Source organism: Gopherus flavomarginatus, chromosome 2 (assembly GCF_025201925.1).
Source record: "Gopherus flavomarginatus isolate rGopFla2 chromosome 2, rGopFla2.mat.asm, whole genome shotgun sequence".
NCBI classification, from domain to species: domain Eukaryota; kingdom Metazoa; phylum Chordata; order Testudines; family Testudinidae; genus Gopherus; species Gopherus flavomarginatus.
The window spans coordinates 301,092,781-301,116,434 of NC_066618.1; the positions used below are offsets into that span (position 1 = coordinate 301,092,781).

Sequence of the window (23,654 nt, forward strand, 5' to 3'; positions counted from 1 at the left end):
TACCCACGAAAACTTATGCCCAAATAAATCTGTTAAGTCTTTAAGGTACCACCGGCTCCTCATTGTTTTTAGGGAATTTAGGGGAGCTGATGGGGGGCTGCTGGTCCACCCTGGTTCCAAGCCCCCACCAGCTAGCTCCAAGGGGCTGCTCTTTCTGCAAGCAGTGGACAAAGCAGGCAGCTGCCAAATGACATTATAAGGGAACATTGCGCAACTTTAAACGAGCACGTTCTCTAATTGATCAGCAACATAACAAGTTAACTGGGACAACGTTAAGTGAGGAGTTACTGTAACAGAACTAGCTATAGCTTCCAGCTCATACCTTTGACTTGGTCATTTCATTGGATGCCAGAAAGATAACAATCTTGGCCGTGCTTTTGTCCAGATAATCAATGTTATTCATCAGCACCGCTTCCATTGCCTTCAGGATTGTTACTCGGTGGTGGTAAGCCAGCTGAGGAAAACAGAGCCACATGCAAGTCCAACACTAAATGCAAGTCGCCCACCCCCCTTTGAACGGTTTCAGCCTGTAGGAGGTGTCTCCAGTGCACCCCAAATTCAGAGGCCCTGAATCTTTCTGCCTAGTCTGCTTGGTGCTGTTGGTCAGAGGCCCTCCTGCTGACTAAATGCAGCTGCAGGACAGCTAGAAGTGGGATTTTCAAAGCAGACATTTAGCTACAGTTCCCACTGATGTGACACATTGGCCTCAGCAGAGAGCCTTGGGGTACACCCCAGTTAGCTTTTGGCCATGCTGAAAAGCTGACTAGTCCTACTCTTTTCTGCCTGTTTCTGATACACGACAGTCCTTACTTCTCAGACTAGTTCGTTTCTTTAACAGAATCTTGGGAGCAGCTTTGACAGACTTTTCAGAGTCCCAGTGATAGTAATGTGGGGGGAGGGCTAGCTCAGTGGTTTGAGCATTGGCCTGCTAAACCCAGGGTTGAGAGTTCAATCCCTGAGGTGGCCACTTAGGGATCTGGGGCAAAAATCAGTACTTGGTCCTGCTAGTGAAGGGAGGGAGCTGGACTCAATGGCCTTTCGAGGTCCCTTCCAGTTCTAGGAGATAGGTCTCTCTCTTATTATTATTATTCACCCATATCCCTTTGTGCACGGTTCCTGCACACACACTCCCCAGGCATCCTCCCAGCCATCTGCTCAGGTTACTGACAAATCCCCCGATCAGTACTGCAGCCGGATGGGATTCGTCCTGCATCCCAGCCCTGAAGACAGAGAGCAAAGCCATACCTTGTCATGCTGCCGCAGATATTCATCACAAGAGTTTAGGATCTCTTCAGGCTCGCTGTCTCCCAAGTAGCACAGAGCATTGTAGATCTGTTCTTGGACTAATGGATCCTTATCAGTGGTGGCATCCATCAGTGTTACGGCAAGTTCTGAGAAAGACACACGAAGCGTGAAACGCGCTTTCCAACACGAATACAGGAATCTCTGTCCCTAGATGAGAGGAAAGAGCCACTGCTGTCCCACCTCAGGCACGTGCGTTCTCCCATGAGAGAATGGCAAGCCAGGACTCCCACCCTTCCTCTCCTCTGGGCCATAAGAGACCATGGCTCCAAAGGAGCATTCCTGCCACAGCACCTGCCTCCCAATCTTCAGTTAGTCTTGGGTGAATCATTCACCTCCACCCCTTCTAAAAAAATCCCACACCTGACCCCTCCCTCCCTTGAGCAGGGTCTGGGAGAATTTTTGACCCCCAGCATCTCAGGATATGCTCTGGCAGTTCCCAGCTAAGCCCCCGTTAGCCAGGGCTGAGGCTCCCCTTCTCCCGGTGGTTCCGTGACCTACATTCTCTTCAACTACAGCGCTCTCAGCTCCATTTTGTCCTATGGCAGCTTTCAACACAGTCAGCTCCTCAGTCAGTCGCCTCTTAGTTTAACTTTGCTTTTTGAGAAGGCAGCGATGCGTATGCTGACAGCCGAGTGCAGAGTCCAGACACCGCACAGATATGAACAGTTCAGCAGAGATGAGCAGAGCGCCTGACACACTTGAACCCCCAGCACATACATCCTACAGGGCGGGCTCTCGACACACCCAACCAGCGCCTCCCACTGCTATTTTTAGGCAGCCGCTGCCTTTCCCTGAGGCACGTGGCCACACACGCAGTGCTCGTCTTCCAAACGAAGCCCTCAGTGTAGACAGAGCCTTAATGGACCAAACACCAAGTCTCTTTGTAAAACAGGTTTTGTAGACCTGGAATTGGTTCCATAGCCCTTCTCGGAACCCTCTCCAGTTTTCAAACACCATTTGAGAGTTCCTGCTACAAAATCCTTCGGAGAATCCCCTTCCCCAGTACAGACTTCACTATCGGGCTCCTTCGCTTTAGCTCCCCAGGCCTGAGCGCTCCGTAGCACTGGAGGAGTTAGAATCAGGCTGCACAGAAGCTCTCAGGAAAGAGGCCTACACTGGCTCTCCAGGGATGAGCTGAGGGGACCAAGGAGGACTTTTCTGTCACTAACTTCTGGGATGCCCACGTCATTTTAACCCGCGGACACCCCCTTTGATTAGCAGCTGTCTGGAAGTGAAAGGAGTCTAAGTCAATGCTCCAGCAGCTGGCAAGAATGGAAGGACACCCGTAGCCACGGGGCAACAGACCCAGGACTAACATGCCCAACTAGCCAGTTCAGGAGCTGAAAGGTAGGCTGCGGCACTCTGCTTCGGAGAGCGGAAATCCACCACCTAGAGGGGTTTTTATAGGGAGATATTTATAGCAGAAGGTCCCATTGGGACTCCTCAGGCCCTTGTTGAATCAGCTGTCCCAAGGATGGTCTGAAGATTGGGCTCAGGGAGAGGGCAGCAGCTAGAGATTCCTACTTCAGCCCAGAAAGTACACTTGTTACTACTTTTACAGCTTGTGACCAGCATTCCCCCAGCCCTGGCGCACAGCACCAGAAGCATGCAGACATTCAGCACCAAAGAGGTTAATGGTAGTCTGAGGAGGAGCAGCGTATTTCTCACCAGACTGAATTAATCCAAGATTATTCATTGGCGAAGGCTTTGAAAGGTCAGCGACGTTAATGAGATCAGATGTACAGCAGCAGCCTTCCTGCCAGCATCCTGCATGAAGCCAGCAGGCTCAGTTACAGAACAAGAAGGTAACGTTTCAGATGGCTGCTACCCTTTAGAGCCAGTGGACAGGAATGTCTATGGAATGACATCCCCAAACACTAGGGGGGGCAGAACGGAAGATCACAGAAGATGGTCTAATGGTTAATTACTCTCATTGTTAAAAATCCAGACTGAATTTGACTAGCTTCAACTTCTAACCATTGGATCATGTTAGACCTTCCTCTGCTAGAGAAGAGAGGCTGTTATCAAATATTTGTGCCGCATGTAGGTATTTACAGACTGAGCATGTCACCCTTAACCTGCTCTCTTAAGATAAATAGACTCAAAGGAGTTCAATCTAGCACTATAGAACATTTTTACAAGCTTCTTGTCATTCTCATGGCTCTTCTCTGAGACCCTCCAGTTTATCAACATCCTTCTTGAATGGTAGACACCAGAACTGGACACAGTACTCCAGGAGTGGTCACAACAGCGCCAAATACACAGGCAAAATAACCTCTGCTCCTGCTTAGATTCCTCTTTGTCCATCCCAAGATTGCATTAGTCCTTCTGGCCACAGCATTGCAATGGGAACTCATGTTAAGCTGATTACCTACCATCCATCCCAAATCTTTCAGAGTCACTGCTTCCCAGAATAGAATGCCCCATCCTGTAAGTATGGCCTGCAATCTCTGTTCCTAAGTGGTTATATTTAGTCACATTCAAATGCATAGTGTTTGTTTGTGCCCAGCTTACCAAGCGATCCACATCCAGTTGTACGAGTGACCTGGCCTCCTCTTTATTTGCCACTCCCACAATGTAGGTCATCAGCAATCTTTACTAGTGATTATTTTGTTTTCTTCCAGGTCATTGATTAAAAAAAGTTAAGTAGCATAGAGCCAAGAACTGATCCCTGGGGAACCCCACTAGAAACTCACCCACTCAAAGCTCCATTTACAGTGACACTGGGACCCATAATGTAGTTCTCTTTAAGCACCATCCATAGTGCAATTCACTCCGAGGTACAAAACATGACTCTCTGAAGCTCAAACCCAAAGATATTTAATACCCACCAGCTGGCCACGTCCAACCTTGACCATCAGTTTCTCTTACTGACCTCTCAGAGAAATAGAACACGAGGCATTTTGCCTCAACTCAGTTTCTATTACCGACATTTCTTCTGGTTTCTGAAAAGGAGGCATTTTTCTAGCTTCTTGGTCTTGCACCAACTGTCTCCAGATTAGCGAGTCTGCCCCATACCCAGTTTTGCATATAGATCCTTTGCCAAGCTTAGCATGCAGGACTAGAACGCACATTATCTGGATCCTGCTCCCAGAGCAAGTCAGTGTGAATCAGCTATAAACTAGACTAGGATAACAGAAACCAAAGGTATGCTCGCTGCAGAGAACCAGGTAACATTCCCTCTTCCATGGCATGGCTAACTATTGGCACCGTTTTAAACACCAAATCAGCCATATGAGGCCTGTTTGAGAAGATGCCTATGGGATACCTCAAGACACCTGAAAAGAGGTGCTCAAAATACACCGTTTGAGGCTGTGTGTAAATACACCAAGACAACAGGGAGTTTCGGGAGGATCTTTGTGCCACCCCGAGGAAAGCGCAGGTCGGAACCCCAGGCCCTTCTGCTCTGAACCAGAAAAGGCGTTCTTGCTCTCCCCTCAGTTGATGAAGAAACCACCTTCACCTGTCTCTGTAGCAGCACATTTCAGGTGCTGGGGCTGCACAGCAGGAAGAGGGCAAGCTAGGCCCTGGGGCACAAGAAGCGAGGGGTGGGGAGGACATCTTACAATTGGACTTAGATGGTTCTGTGCAGGTGGACCAAGGAAGCTGGGTTAGTGAGATACAAGGAGTAAACCGATAGCTACCAGATTTGGAAAAACGCCACAATCCTGGCTGTCAAAGTCTCTAACTAGCCACATGAACATGCTGGCCTTGTGCCAAGTGGACAGCCACTGGGGCATGCTGCTCTTTCTCCAGAGTGGAAATTGTTCTGGTCAAACCCAGCAGCACATACTACTCCTTCAGACTATTCTTCCCAGCATCCATTGCCTTCCCTCTGTTAACGCTGAATTCTATCTGCCCCCAGGCATCCCACTTGCCTAGCTTTGTGTCATAGATTAAGACCAGAAGGAAATATCGTGATCGTCTAGTCCAGGGGTCCTCAAACTTCATTGCACCACAATCTTCTTCTTACAACACAAATTACTACACGATTCCAGGAGGGGCAACTGAAGCCTGAGCTGACCCGAGCTCTGCCACCTTGGGTGGGTGGGGGGGGGGGGGAGGGGGTGCAAAGCTCAAGTGTTTGAGCCTGAAATGGGGGGCCAGTAACCTGAGCCGACCAAGGGCCGAAGCTCTGGCCCAGTAAGTCTAACGCTAGCCCTGGTGACCCCATCAAAACGGAGCTGAGACCCACTCTGGGGTCCTGACTCAGAGTTTGAGATCCACTGGACCCTAGTCTCCTACCTAAGAGGCCAAACTCCACCCAGTAATTCCTCCATCAAGTCCATGATTTCTGGTTGAGCTAGACTAGAGTGTCAGCCAATCTGTAATTGAAAGTGTCAAGAGCCTGAGAATCTACCACTCCCCTTGGCAAGTTGTTCCAGTAGTGAGCTACCCTTGCTGTCCAAGAATGTGCCTTGCCGAGTCCCTCAGGTTTCTCCAGGTCTAACTAACCTCCATAACTAACAACATCTGCAAGTTTACAGTACCTCATGGACCACTCTTGTATGCTGCTCAATACTGAACACCCTGGGATGGACAGAGACGCCTGCCATTTATCTGCAGCACTGCATACAGCAGGGCAATGCCTACAGGGCCCTAGACAGGGATTAGAGCCCCACATGTTTAGCATCTTACAAGCATGAAGCAGATAGTGCCTGGGCTGGAGACTTCAGCAGCTCACGTGGTGATAAGATGCAACAGGTGAGAGAGAGACAAGCGGGGTGGAGGGGTAACTAGGTAACAGTGGAGAGAGATCTGTTCCCTTAACTAGTGGCCACCAGCCCAGACAAGGGCAGATAGGTGATTTACTGGCACCAGAACAGAGAGGGGTGTGATGGAAGAGGATACGGTGGCAGCTTTATGACCAGCGTCAGGGAATTTCGCTTTCACGCTGTCTTACAGATGGGGAAAGTACAACTGTGTTGTGGGAGCAGTAGCCAAGCAGGCAGTCCAGCCTTTCTATATCTTGGCCAGTTTCTAGTCCACATCAGCACATTAATGCTGACCTCACAATGACTTTGTTTGATACTTCTTGTGAAGACCTTCATCAGAGGCTTTTAAATTGGTTTTAGGCGCCAGTTCTCCTTTAGCGACTCTTGTGGACAAGTTTACACATTGTCTCTGCAGCTCCCTATCACTGTATTTTATTGTCAGCACATTGTATTGCATGAACACAGCAAGTCTACAGCCCTCTCCCTGAGCTTTGCTACAGCCCCTATCTACGCCCCACTGAAGCAGCAGATCAGATGCCCCACTCCACCTACTGCCACAGGGCGGAGGGAACATGTCCCTGCTCTGGGAGAAGTGAGACAGAGATAGGACTGTGCGTGTTGCTTTTCCCACTTCTCAGATGATTGTAACAGCTCAGTCTTCAGTCACTCCAGTCCTATGATTCTGTGATAATCAACAGGGCCGTCAAGTTAAACAGAGCCAGACACCTCATTAACTCCACATACTGCTGTTTATCGTAACACTCTTATGGTCCTACAGCAATTTTCAGTCCAAGCCAGTGTTATGAACAGATAGCTAAGGGTTAATGTTCTTTTACCTGGAAAGGAGTAACCTGAAACACCTGACCAGAGAACCAATCAGGAAACAAGGCTTTTTCAAATCTGGGTGGAGGGAAGTTTGTGTCTGAGTCCTTTGTTCTTGGTCTTGTGCCTATCTCTCTCGGCTATGAGAGGATTTCTATTTCCTGCCTTTCTAATCTTCTATTTCCCAGTTGTAAGTACAGAAAGGACAGTGGTTTATATGGTTTTTTTTGTATTTACATGTGTGTAGTTGCTGGAGTGTTTTGAATTGTGTTCTTTTTGAATAAGGCTGTTTATTCATATTTCTTTTAAGCAATTGACCCTGTATTTGTCACCTTAACACAGAGAGACCGTTTTTATGTATTTTTCTTCCTTTTTAAGACCTGTTGGAGTTTTTCTTTAGTGGGGAACTCCAGGGAATTGAGTCTGCAGCTCACCAGGGAATTGGTGGGAGGAAGAAGTCTGGGGGAAATCTGTGTGTGTTAGATTTACGAGCCTGACTTTGCATACCCTCTGGGTGAAGAGGGAAGTACTTGTGTTTCCAGGACTGGAAATAGGGAGGGTGGAATCCCTCTGTTTAGATTCACGGAGCTTGCTTCTGTATATCTCTCCAGGAACCCAGGGAGGGAACACCTGGAGGGGGGAAGGGAAATGGTTTATTCCCCTTTGTTGTGAGACTCAAGGAATTTGGGTCTTGGGGTCCCCAGGGAAGGTTTTTGGGGGGGACCAGAGTGCCCCAAAACACACTAATTTTTTGGGTGGTGGCAGCTTTACCAGGTCCAAGCTGGTAATTAAGCTTGGAGGTTTTCATGCTAACACCCATATTTTGGACGCTAAGGTCCAAATCTGGGAATATGTTATGACATGAGTGGCAGTGGTGAGATAGATAGAATCCAGAAGCCAGTAGGAATATTATATTTTTCTTTTCTCTGCTAGGGGCTTTTAAGCAGAGAGAAACAGTTTGGTTTCAAAAGGAACCAGAGAGAATTTTTTTTTCTCTGCTCTCTTTTGCAGTTTTTGGCTTGCATTTTAAGCAAGGAACCATTAAGCTGTGACAAACAGGTCTTTTGTCAGACAATAGCACTCCCATTAGGAGGCAATTACCAGCACAATACACATGCAAATAAAGTGGTTTTTCTGGTTTACTTTACATTGAAAAGATTAGCTAGAGGAAGAAAGGGAAAAAGGCACTGTTGCTAGGCAGACCCCAGGAAGCAACAGAGAACCTGCAGTTCCAACGATAAACACCGGAGGGCACCCCAACACAAGAAAACAGGATGTCACGAAAACCAGAAGCAGTACAGCTGGAAGCAATGGAAAAACAGATAGAACTGCTAAGAACACAAATAGCCAGAGATGAGGCAACTCACAAACAAGAGATGGAAAGGCTACAAAAACAAGAAGAAGCCAACAATGCAGCCCACCAACGAGAGTTGGAAAAACAGAGGGAGACCCACCGACAGGCCATGGAATTAGAAAAGGCTAAGCAACCTGCTCCAGCCAATCCTAACAACCCTTCGCCAGTACTTGGTCCACAGCACAGGAAATTTCCCACCTATAAGGCAGGTGATGACACCGAGGCCTTCTTGGAAAATTTTGAAATAGCCTGTCTTGGGTACAGCATCCCTCAAGACCAGTACATGGTAGAACTGAGGCCACAGCTCAGTGGACCTTTAGCAGAGGTGGCAGCTGAAATGCCTAAGGAGCAAATGAACGACTATAAACTTTTTCAAACCAAGGCCAGATACAGAATGGGGACAACCCCGGATCATGCCCGTCGGCGTTTCAGAACCGAAAAGTGGAAACCAGAAGTGTCATTTCCCAAACACGACTACTACGTTGGGAAAAATTATGAGGCCTGGATATCAGGACACAATGTTAAATCCTTGGAAGAACTGCACCTCCTCATACAAATGGAGCAGTTCTTGGATGGTGTTCCTGAGGACATAACACGGTACATACAAGATGGAAAACCCAAAAATCTCATCAAGGCGGGGGAGATTGGAGCCAGATGGATGGAAGTGGCAGAAAGCAAGAAAGCTACTGTCAAGGGGAACGAATACCCCAGGGGGCACACCGACCATAAACCCTACAACCGAGGACAGCCAAAGACCCCACATACAACCCAAGTAAAGCCACAGACGCCCTATTCTTCCACCTCACCAGGCTCCAGTAACTCACCTCGACCCAGTGACCCATCAGATGGAAGATGCTTTAAGTGTAATGAACTGGGACATATCAAGGCCAACTGTCCCAAGAACACCATGCGAGTGCAATTCATTACACCACCATCACACCAAAGATCCCCAGGCCCAGATGCCTCTCAAATACCCTTGGAGCCAAGGGAAAATTTGAGAGTGGGCGGAAAGAAGGTTACTGCGTGGAGAGACACGGGGGCACAAGTGTCAGCTATCCACCAATCCTTTGTAGACCCCAAATTCATCAACCCAAAGGCCCAACTGACAATTAACCCCTTCATGTCACAAGCTGTAGACTTGCCTACAGCTCAACTGCCTGTCCAGTACAAAGGCTGGTCAGGAATGTGGACTTTTGCAGTCTATGACAACTATCCCATCCCCATGCTACTGGGGGAAGACTTGGCCAACCAGGTGAAGCGGGCCAAGAGAGTGGGAACGGTTACACGTAGCCAAACCAGGCAAGCTTCCAGACCCATTCCTGTTCCTGAGCCTCCACAGACGCCCCGTCTGTGTTACCAGAGACCCAGACAGAGGTAGTGGACCCGGATTCCATGCCAACCACTGAAACAGCCACAGCACCTCCAGTCCCAGGCCCGGAACTGGAACAGCAACCAGCACCAGCAATTGCAACCACATCTTCAAACTCAACGCCAGAGGGAGCCAGCGAGCCAGAACTGGCAGAAGCAACAGACAGCCATACCCAAAAGGCTCAGCCAGAGCCTGAAATACCCTCAGGTGCACCAGCGGGGAGCGGTTCACCAGCAACGGAAACAACCCCGTCACCTACATCGCTTCCAGAGGGACCAAGCCCAAGACCCCAGTCTGAGGAAGAACTGGTGTCCCCAGCCTCAAGGGAACAGTTCCAGACTGAGCAGGAAGCAGATGACAGTCTTCAGAACACTTGGGCGGTGGCACGGAGCACCCCACCACCTCTCAGCTCTTCTAATTGATCCCGGTTTGTTATAGACCAAGGACTTTTATACAAGGAGATTCTTTCTGGTGGACACCGGGAAGAATTGCAGCCGCAAAAACAGTTGGTGGTTCCAACTAAGTACCGGGGGAAGCTCTTAAGCTTAGCCCATGATCATCCCAGTGGCCATACTGGGGTGAACAGAACCAAGGACCGGATGGGGAAGTCCTTCCACTGGGAGGGGATGGGCAAGGATGTTGCCAGGTATGTCTGGTCTTGTGAGGTATGCCAAAGAGTGGGAAAACCCCAAGACCAGGTCAAGGCCCCTCTCCAGCCACTCCCCATAATTGAGGTCCCATTTCAGCGAGTAACTGTGGATATTCTGGGTCCTTTCCCAAATAAGACGCCCAGAGGAAAGCAGAACGTACTGACTTTTGTGGACTTTGCTAACTGATGGCTGGAAGCAGTAGCTCTAGGCAACACCAGGGCTAACACTGTGTGCCTGGCCCTAACAGACATTTTTGCCAGGGTAGGTTGGCCCTCCGACATCCTTACAGATTCAGGATCTAATTTCCTGGCAGGGACCATGAAAGAACTGTGGGAAACTCATGGGGTGAACCACTTGGTTGCCACCCCGTACCACCATCAAACCAATGGCCTGGTGGAAAGGTTTAATGGAACTTTGGGGACCATGATATGTAAATTTGTCAACGAACACTCAAATAATTGGGACCTAGTGTTGCAGCAGTTGCTGTTTGCCTACAGGGCTGTACCACATCCCAGTTTAGGGTTTTCACCGTTTGAACTTGTGTATGGTCACGAGGTTAAGGGGCCATTACAGTTGGTGAAGCAGCAATGGGAGGGGTTTACGCCTTCTCCAGGAACTAACATTCTGGACTTTGTAAGCAACCTACAAAGCACCCTCCGACACTCTTTAGCCCTTGCTAAAGAAAACCTAAAAGGATGCTCAGGAAGAGCAAAAGGCCTGGTATGACAGACATACCAGAGAACGTTCCTTCAAAGTAGGAGACCAGGTTATGGTCTTGAAGGCGCAACAAGCCCATTAGATGGAAGCATCATGGGAAGGGCCATTCACGGTCCAAGAGCGCCTGGGAACTGTGAACTACCTCATAGCATTTCCCAATTCCTCACTAAAGCCCAGAGTGTACCATGTTAATTCTCTCAAGCCTTTCTATTACAGGTTTGTCAGTTTACAGTCCAGGGAGATGATGCTGAGTGGCCTGACGGTGTCTACTACGAAGGGAAAAAAGACGGTGGCGTGGAAGAGGTGAACCTCTCAACCACCCTGGAACGTCTGCAGCGGCGACAAATCAAGGAGCTGTGCACTAGCTTCACCCCATTGTTCTCAGCCACCCCAGGACGGACTGAACGGGCATACCACTCCATTGACACAGGTAATGCTCACCCAATCAGAACCCCACCCTACCAGGTGTCTCCTCATGCCCAAGCTGCTGTAGAACGGGAGATCCAGAACATGCTACAGATGGGTATAATCCGCTCATCTACCAGTGCATGGGCATCTCCAGTGGTTCTGGTACCCAAACCAGATGAGGAAATACGCTTTTGCATGGACTACCGTAAGCTAAATGCGGTAACTCATCCGGACAACTATCCAATGCCACGCACCGATGAGCTATTGGAGAAGTTGGGACATGCTCAGTTCATCTCTACAATAGACTTAACCAAGGGGTACTGGCAAGTACCGCTAGATGAACCTGCCAAGGAGTGGTCAGCATTCGTCACCCATGCGGGGGTGTATGAATTTAATGCCCTTCCTTTCGGCCTTCGAAATGCACCCGCCACCTTCCAGAGGCTGGTAGATGGTCTACTAGCAGGACTGGGAGAATATGCAGTTGCCTACCTCGATGACGTGGCCATTTTTTCAGACTCCTGGCCTGAACACCTACTACACCTGGAAAAGGTCTTTGAGCGCATCAGGCAGGCCGGACTAACTGTTAAGGCCAAAAAGTGTCAAATAGGCCAAAACAGAGTGACTTACCTGGGGCACCAGGTGGGTCGAGGAACCATAAACCCCCTACAGGCCAAGGTGGATGCTATCCAAAAGTGGCCTGTCCCAAGGTCAAAGAAACAAGTTCAATCCTTCTTAGGCTTGGCCGGGTACTACAGGAGATTTGTACCACACTACAGCCAAATTGCTGCCCCACTGACCGACCTGACCAAAAAGACCCAGCCAAATGCAGTTAAGTGGACTGATGAGTGTCAAAAGGCCTTTACCCAACTTAAGGCAACGCTCATGTCTGACCCTGTGCTCAGGGCCCCAGACTTTGACAAACCATTCCTAGTAACCACGGATGCATCTGAGCGTGGTATAGGAGCAGTTCTCATGCAGGAAGCAATGGATCACAACTTCCATCCTGTCGTGTTTCTCAGCAAGAAACTGTCTGAGAGGGAAAGTCACTGGTCAGTCAGTGAAAAGGAATGCTACGCCATTGTGTATGCCCTGGAAAAGCTACGCCCGTATGTTTGGGGACGGCGGTTCCAGCTACAAACTGACCATGCTGCACTAAAGTGGCTTCATACTGCCAAGGGGAACAACAAGAAACTTCTTCGTTGGAGTTTAGCTCTCCAAGATTTTGATTTTGAAATTCAGCACATCTCAGGAGCTTCTAACAAAGTAGCTGATGCACTCTCCCGTGAGAGTTTCCCAGAATCCAGTAGTTAAAAAGTGTTCTTAAAATGTAGAAGTCTGTTAGTTATATACTTAGTGGTATGTGTAAAGGTGCATGTGTTGTATTAATCTGTTTATTGTAAAGTTCTAGAAGGAAATCGCCGCCAGTGAGCTTCCCCACTGTCTGCAATTTGGGGGGCGTGTCATAAACAGATAGCTAAGGGTTAACGTCTCTTTCACCTGGAAAGGAGTAACCTGAAACACCTGACCAGAGGACCAATCAGGAAACAAGGCTTTTTCAAATCTGGGTGGAGGGAAGTTTGTGTGTGAGTTCTTCGTTTTTGTCTTCTGCCTGTACTCTCTCTCGGCTATGAGAGGATTTCTGTCTCCTGCTTTCTAATCTTCTATTTCCCAGCTGTAAGTACAGAAAGGACAGTGGTTTATATGGTTTTTTTTTGTATTTACATGTGTGTAGTTGCTGGAGTGTTTGAATTGTGTTCTTTTTGAATAAAGCTGTTTATTCATATTTCTTTTAAGCAATTGACCCTGTATTTGTCACCTTAATACAGAGAGACCGTTTTTATGTATTTTTCTTTCTTTTTAAGACCGGTTGGAGTTTTTCTTTAGTGGGGAACTCCAGGGAATTGAGTCTGCAGCTCACCAGGGAATTGGTGGGAGGAAGAAGTCAGGGGGAAATCTGTGTGTGTTAGATTTACTAGCCTGACTTTGCATTCCCTCTGGGTGAAGAGGGAAGTACTTGTGTTTCCAGGACTGGAAATAGGGAGGGTGGAGTCCCTCTGTTTAGATTCACGGAGCTTGCTTCTGTATCTCTCTCCAGGAACCCAGGGAGGGAACACCTGGAGGGCGGGAAGGGAAATGGTTTATTCCCCTTTGTTGTGAGACTCAAGGAATTTGGGTCTTTGGGGTCCCCAGGGAAGGTTTTTGGGGGGACCAGAGTGCCCTAAAACACTAATTTTTTGGGTGGTGGCAGCTTTACCAAGTCCAAGTTGGTAACTAAGCTTGGAGGTTTTCATGCTAACACCCATATTTTGGACGCTAAGGTCCAAATCTGGGAATATGTTATGACAGCCAGCTAGACCTTTCATTATCCTGCACTCCCCTCAGACACCCATGTTGTAATATAATTGCATACAATTAAAGGGCACAGCATGTGTGCTTGTAATGCTGGAGATTTTAATTTGAGATCACTCTGGCTATAGTCAGCATCCGTAGCAGGAGCAGCTGTGCGCACAGGTAAATGGCAATGTTAAATCATTGAAAGGAGAGCTGCCATCTACAACTCTTGGCTTCCTCTTTTTGACGCTGAAAGATTCTATTTCCACATGTTTGTCTAGAGTCACTAGCCAATGGTCAGGATCACATTTTCCTCTTCAGAAGGGAATCAGTCCTCTGCCTCCTCTCCTCAAACTGTGTTCCTCCAGGTTAGAACAGGATTCTCAGGATAGAAATGTCAGCCAGAGATCACAGCAGGGTCACACCCTACTTACACCCAGGGTGAGGCCAGGTAGGACCATCAGGGACAGGCTTGTTATGCCTTGTGTTAAGGCACTGAAATAAATGGGATTCCCTAAAAGACACGTCACTAGACTCCCTGAAAGCCACTGCAGGGATAATTAACACGGATATTAGAGAGGACCATGTACCTCGCTGTCAGCGTGTCCCGACTATCTGTAACGAGCCCAAGGAATGTTTGTACGTGCATCCCAAGAACAAGGATTGTTGACAATATGGGTCATCTTTCAGATCCCAATGCAAGTCAAAGCATTTCTTCCCCTACATCTAACACCTCCTGGCTCTAGCATGCCAGCAGTACGCATTTATCTACTGCTGGATCAAAGCAACATATACCCAACAAGACAGACCTGTTGTGAATAACCCACTATTAACATAATGGTATGTTATGCTGTTAAAAACATTCCAGGTGGCGTTCAGGATTTCAAAAAGAGCGTGTAAGGCCTTGGTTATATTACAAGTTGCACTTCTTCCATAAGAGAAGTCTTAAACTGATTTTTTTTTTAAACTACACAAATACCAGAGTTTAAGTAAATCAGCAAGTCACTTCTTCACTGACTTCAGTCAATCAAAACAAGCCAGGTTTGCATCCATCTAAAAAAAGAAGTGTTCCCAGTGTCAGAGATTTAATAACTGATTTTAGTTAAATTGGTGCAGTTTGCAATATAGAGAAGGCCAAAGATTAATTTCTAATATAAAAGTTAAGAGCAAAGGAGACTTGCCACCCCCACTCAGCCCTGCCAGGCAAACACACGCCTCCAGAGGCTATCAAAAAACCTTAGAGCCATGAGCAATATACTGTATTACAGTTTGATGCTGTATCGCTCGTGAGTCACTCGAGAGACCACAGACAACTAAGGTACAGTGACAAGGAGCTCTCAAGGGAGCCCAGACAGTCAAGTTTAGTCCCATTAAGAAATGCTTCCTGACAGGCAGATTAGACTATGGAATAGTCTCCCTAGGGAAGTGGAGGAAGGGCTATCAGGGAGGCCGTTTAAAACGAGACTGAACAATCCTGCCCTAACCTCCATGGGGCAGGCGAGATGAGATCTTAGCTCATAGGGCTTCCAGTGGGAAGCCAGAAGAGGGAAGGGAGGGAAATGATTCAAGATGCAAACACACATAAGAGCACAGAATTAATGCGAGTGTTACAACAAAGGTCATTTTGAAGCAAGACAGCTGTCACCACAAGCAGGGGGCTCTGGAAACCCATTGTAGTTAGAAACTTGATTTTCAGTTGTACTGCAGTGAATGGTCTTGGCCAGTTCACCTATGGGCCAATTATAGTTGTGCGTCCAGCCATTCTTTTGCTACCCTGATCAAACGCATCATCCACAAGACCACAAAGAGCTGGGCTGATTCCCTCTGCTGCTGCTCCTTGCTCCAGCCTCCCTTCCACCACCAGAGACCCCACACCCCTCTCGCCTTTGTAATCTTGCCCTACTGTTGCAGTCTGAGAGCATCTCAATACCATTCCCAGCTGGAACATTAGCTCTTATTTAAAAGCTAAGAGAAGTGCTATGAAACTCCTGGCTCTGTAAGAGTCAGAGGTTACTGCTGGGGAGCCAGGGCCGTCCTTAGGCATAGGCAACATAGGCAGCTGCGTAGGGCACCTGAAAATTTGGGGCACCACTGGGTCTTAGTGTCCATCCTCTTGTTTTCCTATCCCTGTTCTGACCCTTCCTGCAGGCTCCCACAGATGGCTGCTCTAGCCCGGTGAGTCTTCCTTGGGAGGGAATCTAGTAGTTAAAAGTGAAAAAACCTCCAGCCTGCCAGACCTATTAGCACAACATTGAAACTGTTAAAGAGACATTCAAAGGGTAATAAAGCCATTTAACAGGCATTTGCCAACCCCAAGGGATATACTGACAGGTTTCAGAGTGGTAGTCCTGTTAGTCTGTATCAGCAAAAACAAGGACAAGTCCTTGTGTCACCTCAAAGACTAACAAATTATTTGGGCATAAGCTTTTGTGGACTAGAACCCATTTCATCAGATGTCCACGAAAGCTTATGCCCAAATAAATTTTTATACTGTCAGTTTCTGACTTTACTGACAAAAACAGTTGTGCATTAATGTAATATTTACACAGAACATGTCGGTCTACAGGACCTTAGTTTAAAATTTGCTTTAAAAATATTTCATTAGTGAGCTGGTGAAGATTATAAAATCACATTTCTAAAAAATGCTTGCACAGAGTTTTAGATGCACAATCATCTTTAGCCTTAAATGCGTGGATCTTCAGACATAGTTTTTTAAATAAATCCTTCAAAAGACCTCCCTTATCTAAAATACACATTTTAATTACCATAGTTAAAAAAAAAAATTGCTTCCAAGTCTTCCTGTCCTTTCTGTCCATCCCTTCACCACCTCTCCCCCCACTCCCCAGTGAAGAGAGCCCTTAAAGGGACAACAGTCCTTCCCTTCCAGATAGCTGGACAAAGAGTTCCCTTTCTTTACTTCTGACTATCCAACAAACTAGTTTTAAAAGAACCCTCCAGCAAAATCAGTACCTTAGTAAGACAAAATCCTTGTTATACCTAAAATCTTTTGAAACATATTTTTTTTAAAGTTGGTGAAATTTCATAACCATGTCTCTTGTTATGGAGATCACACAAAGTAAATTACTGTTCCCTTTTTCTAAAAGCAATGAACATTGTTATGAACACACTAAACCTCTCTGATTAATTTAAAAGAATGTCTTTGTTTCAGTGAGTTAAATATGTAGTAATCTGGAACGCTGGCTTAAGATTTGAGCACATTTAAAATATAAATTCAACTTAGAAATACTGATGAAGAAAATGTAAAACAGAAGAGCTGCATCATGTATTCCATTATATGTAATGTTGTATTCAGCAGGACAGCTGACTCACCCTTACTATGAAGTTTTTGCAAATAAATCTCTGACAAACTTCAGGGCATATCAAAAAACCTATGATTGACATTTTTTATTCCCAAATTTTAGTGTTTTTAATTAGGTACTTCCTTCATGTCCATTCTGCATGAGGGAGAGGGCATGGAAGTCTCTGCGGGGAACTGTGACTCTCCGCCACCATGAGGCAGGCTGGGCATCTCATTATCCTTTGCTGTCTAGTCCCTCCTCCCCCTCCCCCACCAGGCTGTGAGCTTGGGCTGCCATCCGGCATAGGGGCACCAGTTTAATAATACTGCGTAGGGCCCCATAAATCCTAAGGACGGCCCTGTGGGGAGCAGACCATGAAGCAGCCCTCAGCAGGCTGGCTGCCATGTATCCTGGTAGTTCTTGGAGCAAGGGGCACAGTCTGAGCATGGGGGAATGAAAGAGGAACAGTATATAGTAAGAACAGGAGCTCCACTTCAGAACAGCCTCAGATTCATAAGCAAGAGAACCATACCTTGAGCTAGACAAAATCAAGACCCAGGTGTTTGATAGCCTGGAATATAGTGATTACCACCTACACAGGGTGCATGCATGAGTTGCCCAGTTATCTGGTTTTAGATGCAGTGAGATATTTGAGCAAACCAGCTATGTGTTATTCACCTTAGCAAGGAAGAACAGAGCTGTTCACACCAGCAGAGCTCAGAACCACCCAACATCACTGGAATTGCCTTTGCTTCTCTCCATTATTCTATGTCCTTTTACTATAAGTCCCCGAAAAGATGAATTTCCCATCCCCTCAGAAGATAGTGACTATCAGCCACACAAACGAGGAGTCCTGCCAGCTACCAGGGAGCATGGCACCTGAACTGTACAATACCCTCGTTGGAAGTGCTCATTTCTGTGTAGATATCTACCAGATGCAATCCAAGTTTCTTAGCCTGACTTCCCCAAAACAGAGTGGACAGAGTAATCTGGCACTTACTTTTCACCCGCGACTCCATCATGCTCCTCGTTTTGAGTTTTTCTGCCCACAGAGAGTAGTTTGCAGCTTCTTGCTCCTTCTCAAACCGGGAAGTGCCTGGGGAACCTATTTTTACTGTCTGCCTTTGCTCCTCTAGAGAGCAGTTTCTGTTTTAAGAGTCTCTTGGATTAGAGGTTTGCAAGTCCAGGAGCGTTTCGCACCATGAAGCGGAGGAGAGGATATTAGTCCAGCCACAGGGAAGCAAGACATCAATCTCTTTAGTTTCTTGTGGGCAGCTAACGATCACCAGCTGCCTGATCTCTCCAGGTTTCTGAACCTCTGGCAGTTTCCTGATGGTGGGTAATCAATGCACCCTCCAATGCGATCATAGCGCCAATGAAAAGCCTTTAGAGATGGCGAGGCCAGAGGGAGTATATGTGAAGTTCTGTTCCCTACAGCTTCTTCCTTCTTCTAGGCCTGAAAAGACAGAGACATTTCACAACATGACTTACAACAGACTTGACGTGTATTTGTTTACCTACAACACTCAGTACTGTGTGTTCCTATCCAGCAACTGCTTCTATGCCATGGTTTCCAGAGTCCCAGCATTTCTTTTTGGCCAGCAATAACAGGCCTGTCCCCTAGCAGAAAGAGTCTCTCGCTAACCAATATGACTGCAGAAAGCAGGACTATTTCAAAGGGGCCTAGGTTGTACTCATTTAAGTGACCTGCCTCTGAAGGTACCATGAGGATGGAAGTGACAGACATCAGCAGTCCAGAGTGCCCAGAGGCCTCTGTCCAGGGGAAGTTTTCTGGATCTCTTCCTTTCTAAAAAAAACAGATTTGCTCTGCTTGTATATGGTAAGTGCCAACAGCAATGCTTAAAACAAGTTTAAGATAGATAAAAGTGGAGAATCAAAGTCCAGGCTTGCCTTTGTACATAGTAAAGTAGCAGGGTGTATATATACACATAAGAGCCTCAGCACACATTCATTGTTTCTAAAAATACATATTGTAGCTTTGATCCCATCTCTTCAACTAGGTCAGAACAAAATACCAGCCATGCTCACTCTGAAGTCTCCTTAACTATCATCAAGGAACTAGTAGAGTTACTAAAACATAGAATATCAGGGTTGGAAGAGACCTCAGGAGATCTAGTCCAATCCCCTGCTCAAAGCAGGACAAAGACCAAATAAATCATCCCAGCCAGGGCTTTGTCAAGCTGGGCCTTAAAAACCTGTAAGGAAGGAGATTCCACCACCTCCCCAGAGAACCCGTTCCAGTGCTTCGCCACCCTCCTAGTGAAAGTGTTTCCTAATATCCAACCTAAACCTTCCCCACTGCAACTTGAGACCATTGCTCCTTGTTCTCTCATCTGCCACCACTGAGGACAGCCAAGATCCATCCTCCTTGGAACCCCCTTTCAGGTAGCTGAAGGCTGCTATCAACCCCCCCGCTCCCCAAACGTCTCTTCTGCAGACTAAATAACCCTAGTTCCCTCAGCCATTGGCTTGCTATTTCCCTATCACCACCAAAGTTGTCCTACCAGGTTTACCTCTAGTGAGCAAAGCACCCTCAGCTTCTCTCCTACCCCAGGTCATGCTAAAGAATTGATTCCTCTCCCCACCTCTGTATAGTGATGCTCATCTCCGTGCAGATAATCTGGTCATGAAGGAAACAGCAGCACAGGGGAGTGTCTGCAATCTCACTTGTTTAGGAAGTGGAAGTTTAACATTCACTAGTTTACTACCTAGGGCAACTTATCTATTTTGGCATTTCGTAACATCAAGCAAACACCTACCCCCCGCACTGGGTGTTTTACATCCGTTAGTGTGTCACATCATCAGAAGAATCAAATTGCACAAGGGCCTTTACATTTGGTTTACACATGACCTATTAGTCCTCACAGTCCCCAGTTATTGAGCCTGTTTTAAGATGTAGCCAAGAGGGGCAGTGACCTGGCCAAGTTCTCACAGCAAGTCTGTGGCAGAGCTGGAGCACCTTGCCCTCTGCTCAGTTCACTAACCCACTAATTCACAACAGTGGTTCCTCCATCTGCCTCAAGTAAGAGTGCACACCACTAAGCAGGGTACCGGAGCTGGAGCTAGCACTCATTCATCCGTTTCCTGAGCAGCATCAGACTAAACACTGCTTGGGAGGCAGGAATCTGGCCACTGCAACCCATGCTGGTGAAGGCAGAGGAATGGATCTAAAGGAGCACAAAAATGCTGCAGAGTCCCTGCTGCAGGGAAGAATCTGGATGCTCCTGATACAGCACAAAGCTGGTACTCATGCAAGAGCCTTCGAGTCTTAAGAAAAATGGAACATAAACAGAGAAAGTCCAGCCCAGCATGAAGCCATGGAGCTAAAGCCTTCGAGATTCAGTGCACCAGACAAGGTCTGGCCAACCTGCAAGCCAGAGGGCAGCTGTGCATAGTTACAAGGCTCAGACAGCTGGACAAAGCTGCATCTCTGGTGCTGGGATTTCAGTTCCGTATCAAGAGAAAACTGCAGGTCCATAGGGGACACATACAGGTGAGAGAGGAGAAACAGACCAGTGTTCCCAACACCTCCTGAAGCGCATGCAAACGAGAACTAGACTAGCTGCAAGGACTCTGACAAGCTTTGTCATTTCAAAAGTTGCATGCCACACAGCTAGCCATAGGCCAATTAACAGGCTCAGGACAAATATCTAAGGCTAAACCACTGGTTCTCCACTTGTGAGGTAACTCCTTTCTCTCCAGGAGTCAGTATATAATGCCTGCATCTGTAATTCACTCCATGCATCTGAAGAAGTGGGGTTTTTTTACCCACAAAAGCTTATGCCCAAATAAATCTGTTAGCCTTTAAGGTGCCACTGGACTCATTGTTTTTAAGGCTAAACCGGCCTTCTGACCTAGCTATCAGCCGGACTGTCAGAGACCAGGCCTTGCGGTCACCTGACTGGAGTGGCAATCATTAATACAGGACTGCACAGATGCAGACACAGCCCCAGCACCAATGTGCGAATAACCCACATAGCTGGGAGTAGACAGATGTCAACTAGAGAAGCTATTGCTCCAGACAGCTACCATGCGATTAACAGGAGCAGCAGTAAGCATTTGCCACCAGCAGCTTGGGATGGAGAAGTAATTTCCTGGGGATTTATTTCAGGATAAGCTACTTATGAAAACTGTTTCCTATCATGAATCTACATTTTTAAAGATGCAACTGGCTAACCACCCCATTAATAAGTACAGGCTCCTGAATGGCAAAGGAGGATCATTCGCTGTCAGCCAGAAAGAAAGCACTGCCATACAGGGGGCACTGAGCTAGGACCAAGCAGGCAGTGAAAGGAGCCCAGCCCATGGGGCCTGCTGCTGCACTGCTGAAGCAGAGCTTTGAGGACAGCTTATGCGGGGAGGAAAGCCCAGCACACAAACCCTCCCCCGCCCCCTCTGTAAGTTTTGCTCTTGCTCCCTGTTTGGTGCATGTGTGAACCCATCTGGGTTCTCTCTAGCCCAGTCCTGCATCACAGCACCATTTCTCTAAGGCCAAAGGCCCAGACCCCAAACTAGGACCACAGCCCAGCAGCTGAAGTGCTGGGGGCATTCCCAAAAGCCCCATCCCAGAGCCAGGATGCTCAGTGACAAGCAAGCCTGGGACCGCTCCCCAGGGCCAGGAGGGGACAGCAGGTCACAGGCTGCCAGACCAAGGATGGCAGCAGGGAGCCCGGACGCCTGGGTTCTCTCCCCAGATCTGGGAGGGGGGTGGGCTCTAGGAGGTAGAGCGGAGGGGCTGGGAGCCCGGAAGCCTGGGTTCTCTCCCCGGCTCTGGGAGGGGGGTGGGCTCTAGGAGGTAGAGCGGAGGGGCTGGGAACCCGGACACCTGAGTTCTCTCCCTTGCTCCAGTAGGGGGGGGGCCGGCTCAAGTGGGGGGGGGGGGCCTGGGAGCCCGGACGCCTGGGTTCTCTCCCTGGCTCTGAGAGGGGGGTGGGCTCTAGGGGGTAGAGCGGGGGGGGGGCTGGGAGCCCGGACGCCTGGGTTCTCTCCCCGGCTCTGAGAGGGGGGTGGGCTCTAGGGGGCAGAGCGGGGGGGGGGGCTGGGAGCCCGGACGCCTGGGTTCTCTCCCCGGCTCTGAGAGGGGGGTGGGCTCTAGGGGGTAGAGCGGGGGGGGGGCTGGGAGCCCGGACACCTGGGTTCTCTCCCTGGCTCTGAGAGGGGGGTGGGCTCTAGGGGGCAGAGCGGGGGGGGGGGGCTGGGAGCCCGGACGCCTGGGTTCTCTCCCTGGCTCTGAGAGGGGGGTGGGCTCTAGGGGGTAGAGCGGGGGGGGGGGGGGGGGGCGGGAGCCCGGACGCCTGGGTTCTCTCCCCGGCTCTGAGAGGGGGGTGGGCTCTCGGGGTTAGAGCGGGGGGGGGGGGCTGGGAGCCCGGACGCCTGGGTTCTCTCCCTGGCTCTGGGAGGGGGATGGGCTCTAGGGGGTAGAGCGGGGGGGGGGGGCTGGGAGCCCGGACGCCTGGGTTCTCTCCCCGGCTCTGAGAGGGGGGTGGGCTCTAGGGGGCAGAGCGGGGGGGGGGGCTGGGAGCCCGGACGCCTGGGTTCTCTCCCCGGCTCTGAGAGGGGGGTGGGCTCTCGGGGTTAGAGCGGGGGGGGGGGGCTGGGAGCCCGGACGCCTGGGTTCTCTCCCCGGCTCTGAGAGGGGGGTGGGCTCTAGGGGGCAGAGCGGGGGGGGCTGGGAGCCCGGACGCCTGGGTTCTCTCCCCGCCCCCCGGGGCGGTACCTACCCGCTCCAGCTCGGCTGCGCGGACGCTGCTCCTCCTGCCGCTTCCGGGACAGCTTGGCCCCGCCCCCACCTGTGCGAGGGGCGGGGACTCCTCGCCCCGCCCCCTCCGCGCGGCCCACTCACGTGACCCCGCCAGTTCGGCCCGGCCGTTGGGCGGAGGCACGAAAACACTGCAATGCGCATGCGCCTGAGCTACGCGCAGCCCCGCCCACCGCGGCTCACAGAGGGCGGGGTCTGATCACACCCGCGGGGGAGGGGAGACCCCACCCCTCCAGGGGCGGGTCCGTGTCGGGCCCCTCCCACCGCAGCCCCTCCCAGGAGACGCCCCTCCCCCATCTTATGTGGCAGCCCAACCCCCCACACGCCTCCCATGCTGGGGGGGGTCACTCCACACCCCCAACCCCCTTGCAAGAGACCCCCCCCACCTCCCATGCTGGGGCCTCACTCCCTCCCCCCACAAGAGACCCCTCTCACCTCCCATGCTGGGGGGGGTCACTCCACACCCCCAGCCCCCTTGCAAGAGACCCCCCCCACCTCCCATGCTGGGGGCTCACTCCCTCCCCCCACAAGAGACCCCTCCCACCTCCCATGCTGGGGGGTCACTCCACACCCCCAATCCCCTTGTAAGACACCCCCCACCTCCCATGCTGGGGGCTCCCTCCCTCCCACCACAAGAGACCCCCTCACCTCCCATGCTGGGGGGGTCACTCCACACCCCCAGTCCCCTTGCAAGAGACCCCCCCCACCTCCCATGCTGGGGGCTCCCTCCCTCCCCCCACAAGAGACCCCCCCACCTCCCATGCTGGGGGCTCACTCACTCCCCCCACAAGAGACCCCCCCCACCTTCCATGCTGGGGGCTCACTCCCTCCCCCAACAAGAGACCCCCCCCACCTCCCATGCTGGGGCCTCACTCCCTCCCCCCACAAGAGACCCCTCCCACCTC

The 23,654-nt window shown here is 49.6% G+C and overlaps 1 protein-coding gene across 6 annotated transcripts in view; it reads right to left on the bottom strand.

Annotated features, from left to right (window-relative positions):
• The window catches only part of MROH1 (maestro heat like repeat family member 1), a 127,440-nt gene extending 104,651 nt beyond the window's left edge, over positions 1-22,789 (bottom strand). For 5 of the 6 annotated variants that reach the window (XR_007772494.1, XM_050939327.1, XM_050939328.1 and 2 more), the window contains exons 1-3: positions 17,971-18,426; positions 1,246-1,391; positions 323-454 (exon numbers count right to left, since the gene is read on the bottom strand). Coding sequence is in view for 5 of the 6 variants with exons in the window: in XM_050939327.1 (XP_050795284.1) it covers positions 323-454; positions 1,246-1,391; positions 17,971-17,992 (300 nt within the window). In the remaining variant the exon portion in view is untranslated. Of the gene's footprint in view, positions 1-322; positions 455-1,245; positions 1,392-17,970; positions 18,427-22,711 lie in introns of those variants that run through there. The other variant, XM_050939326.1, reaches the window with a different exon arrangement.
• Positions 22,790-23,654: the final 865 nt, after the last annotated feature.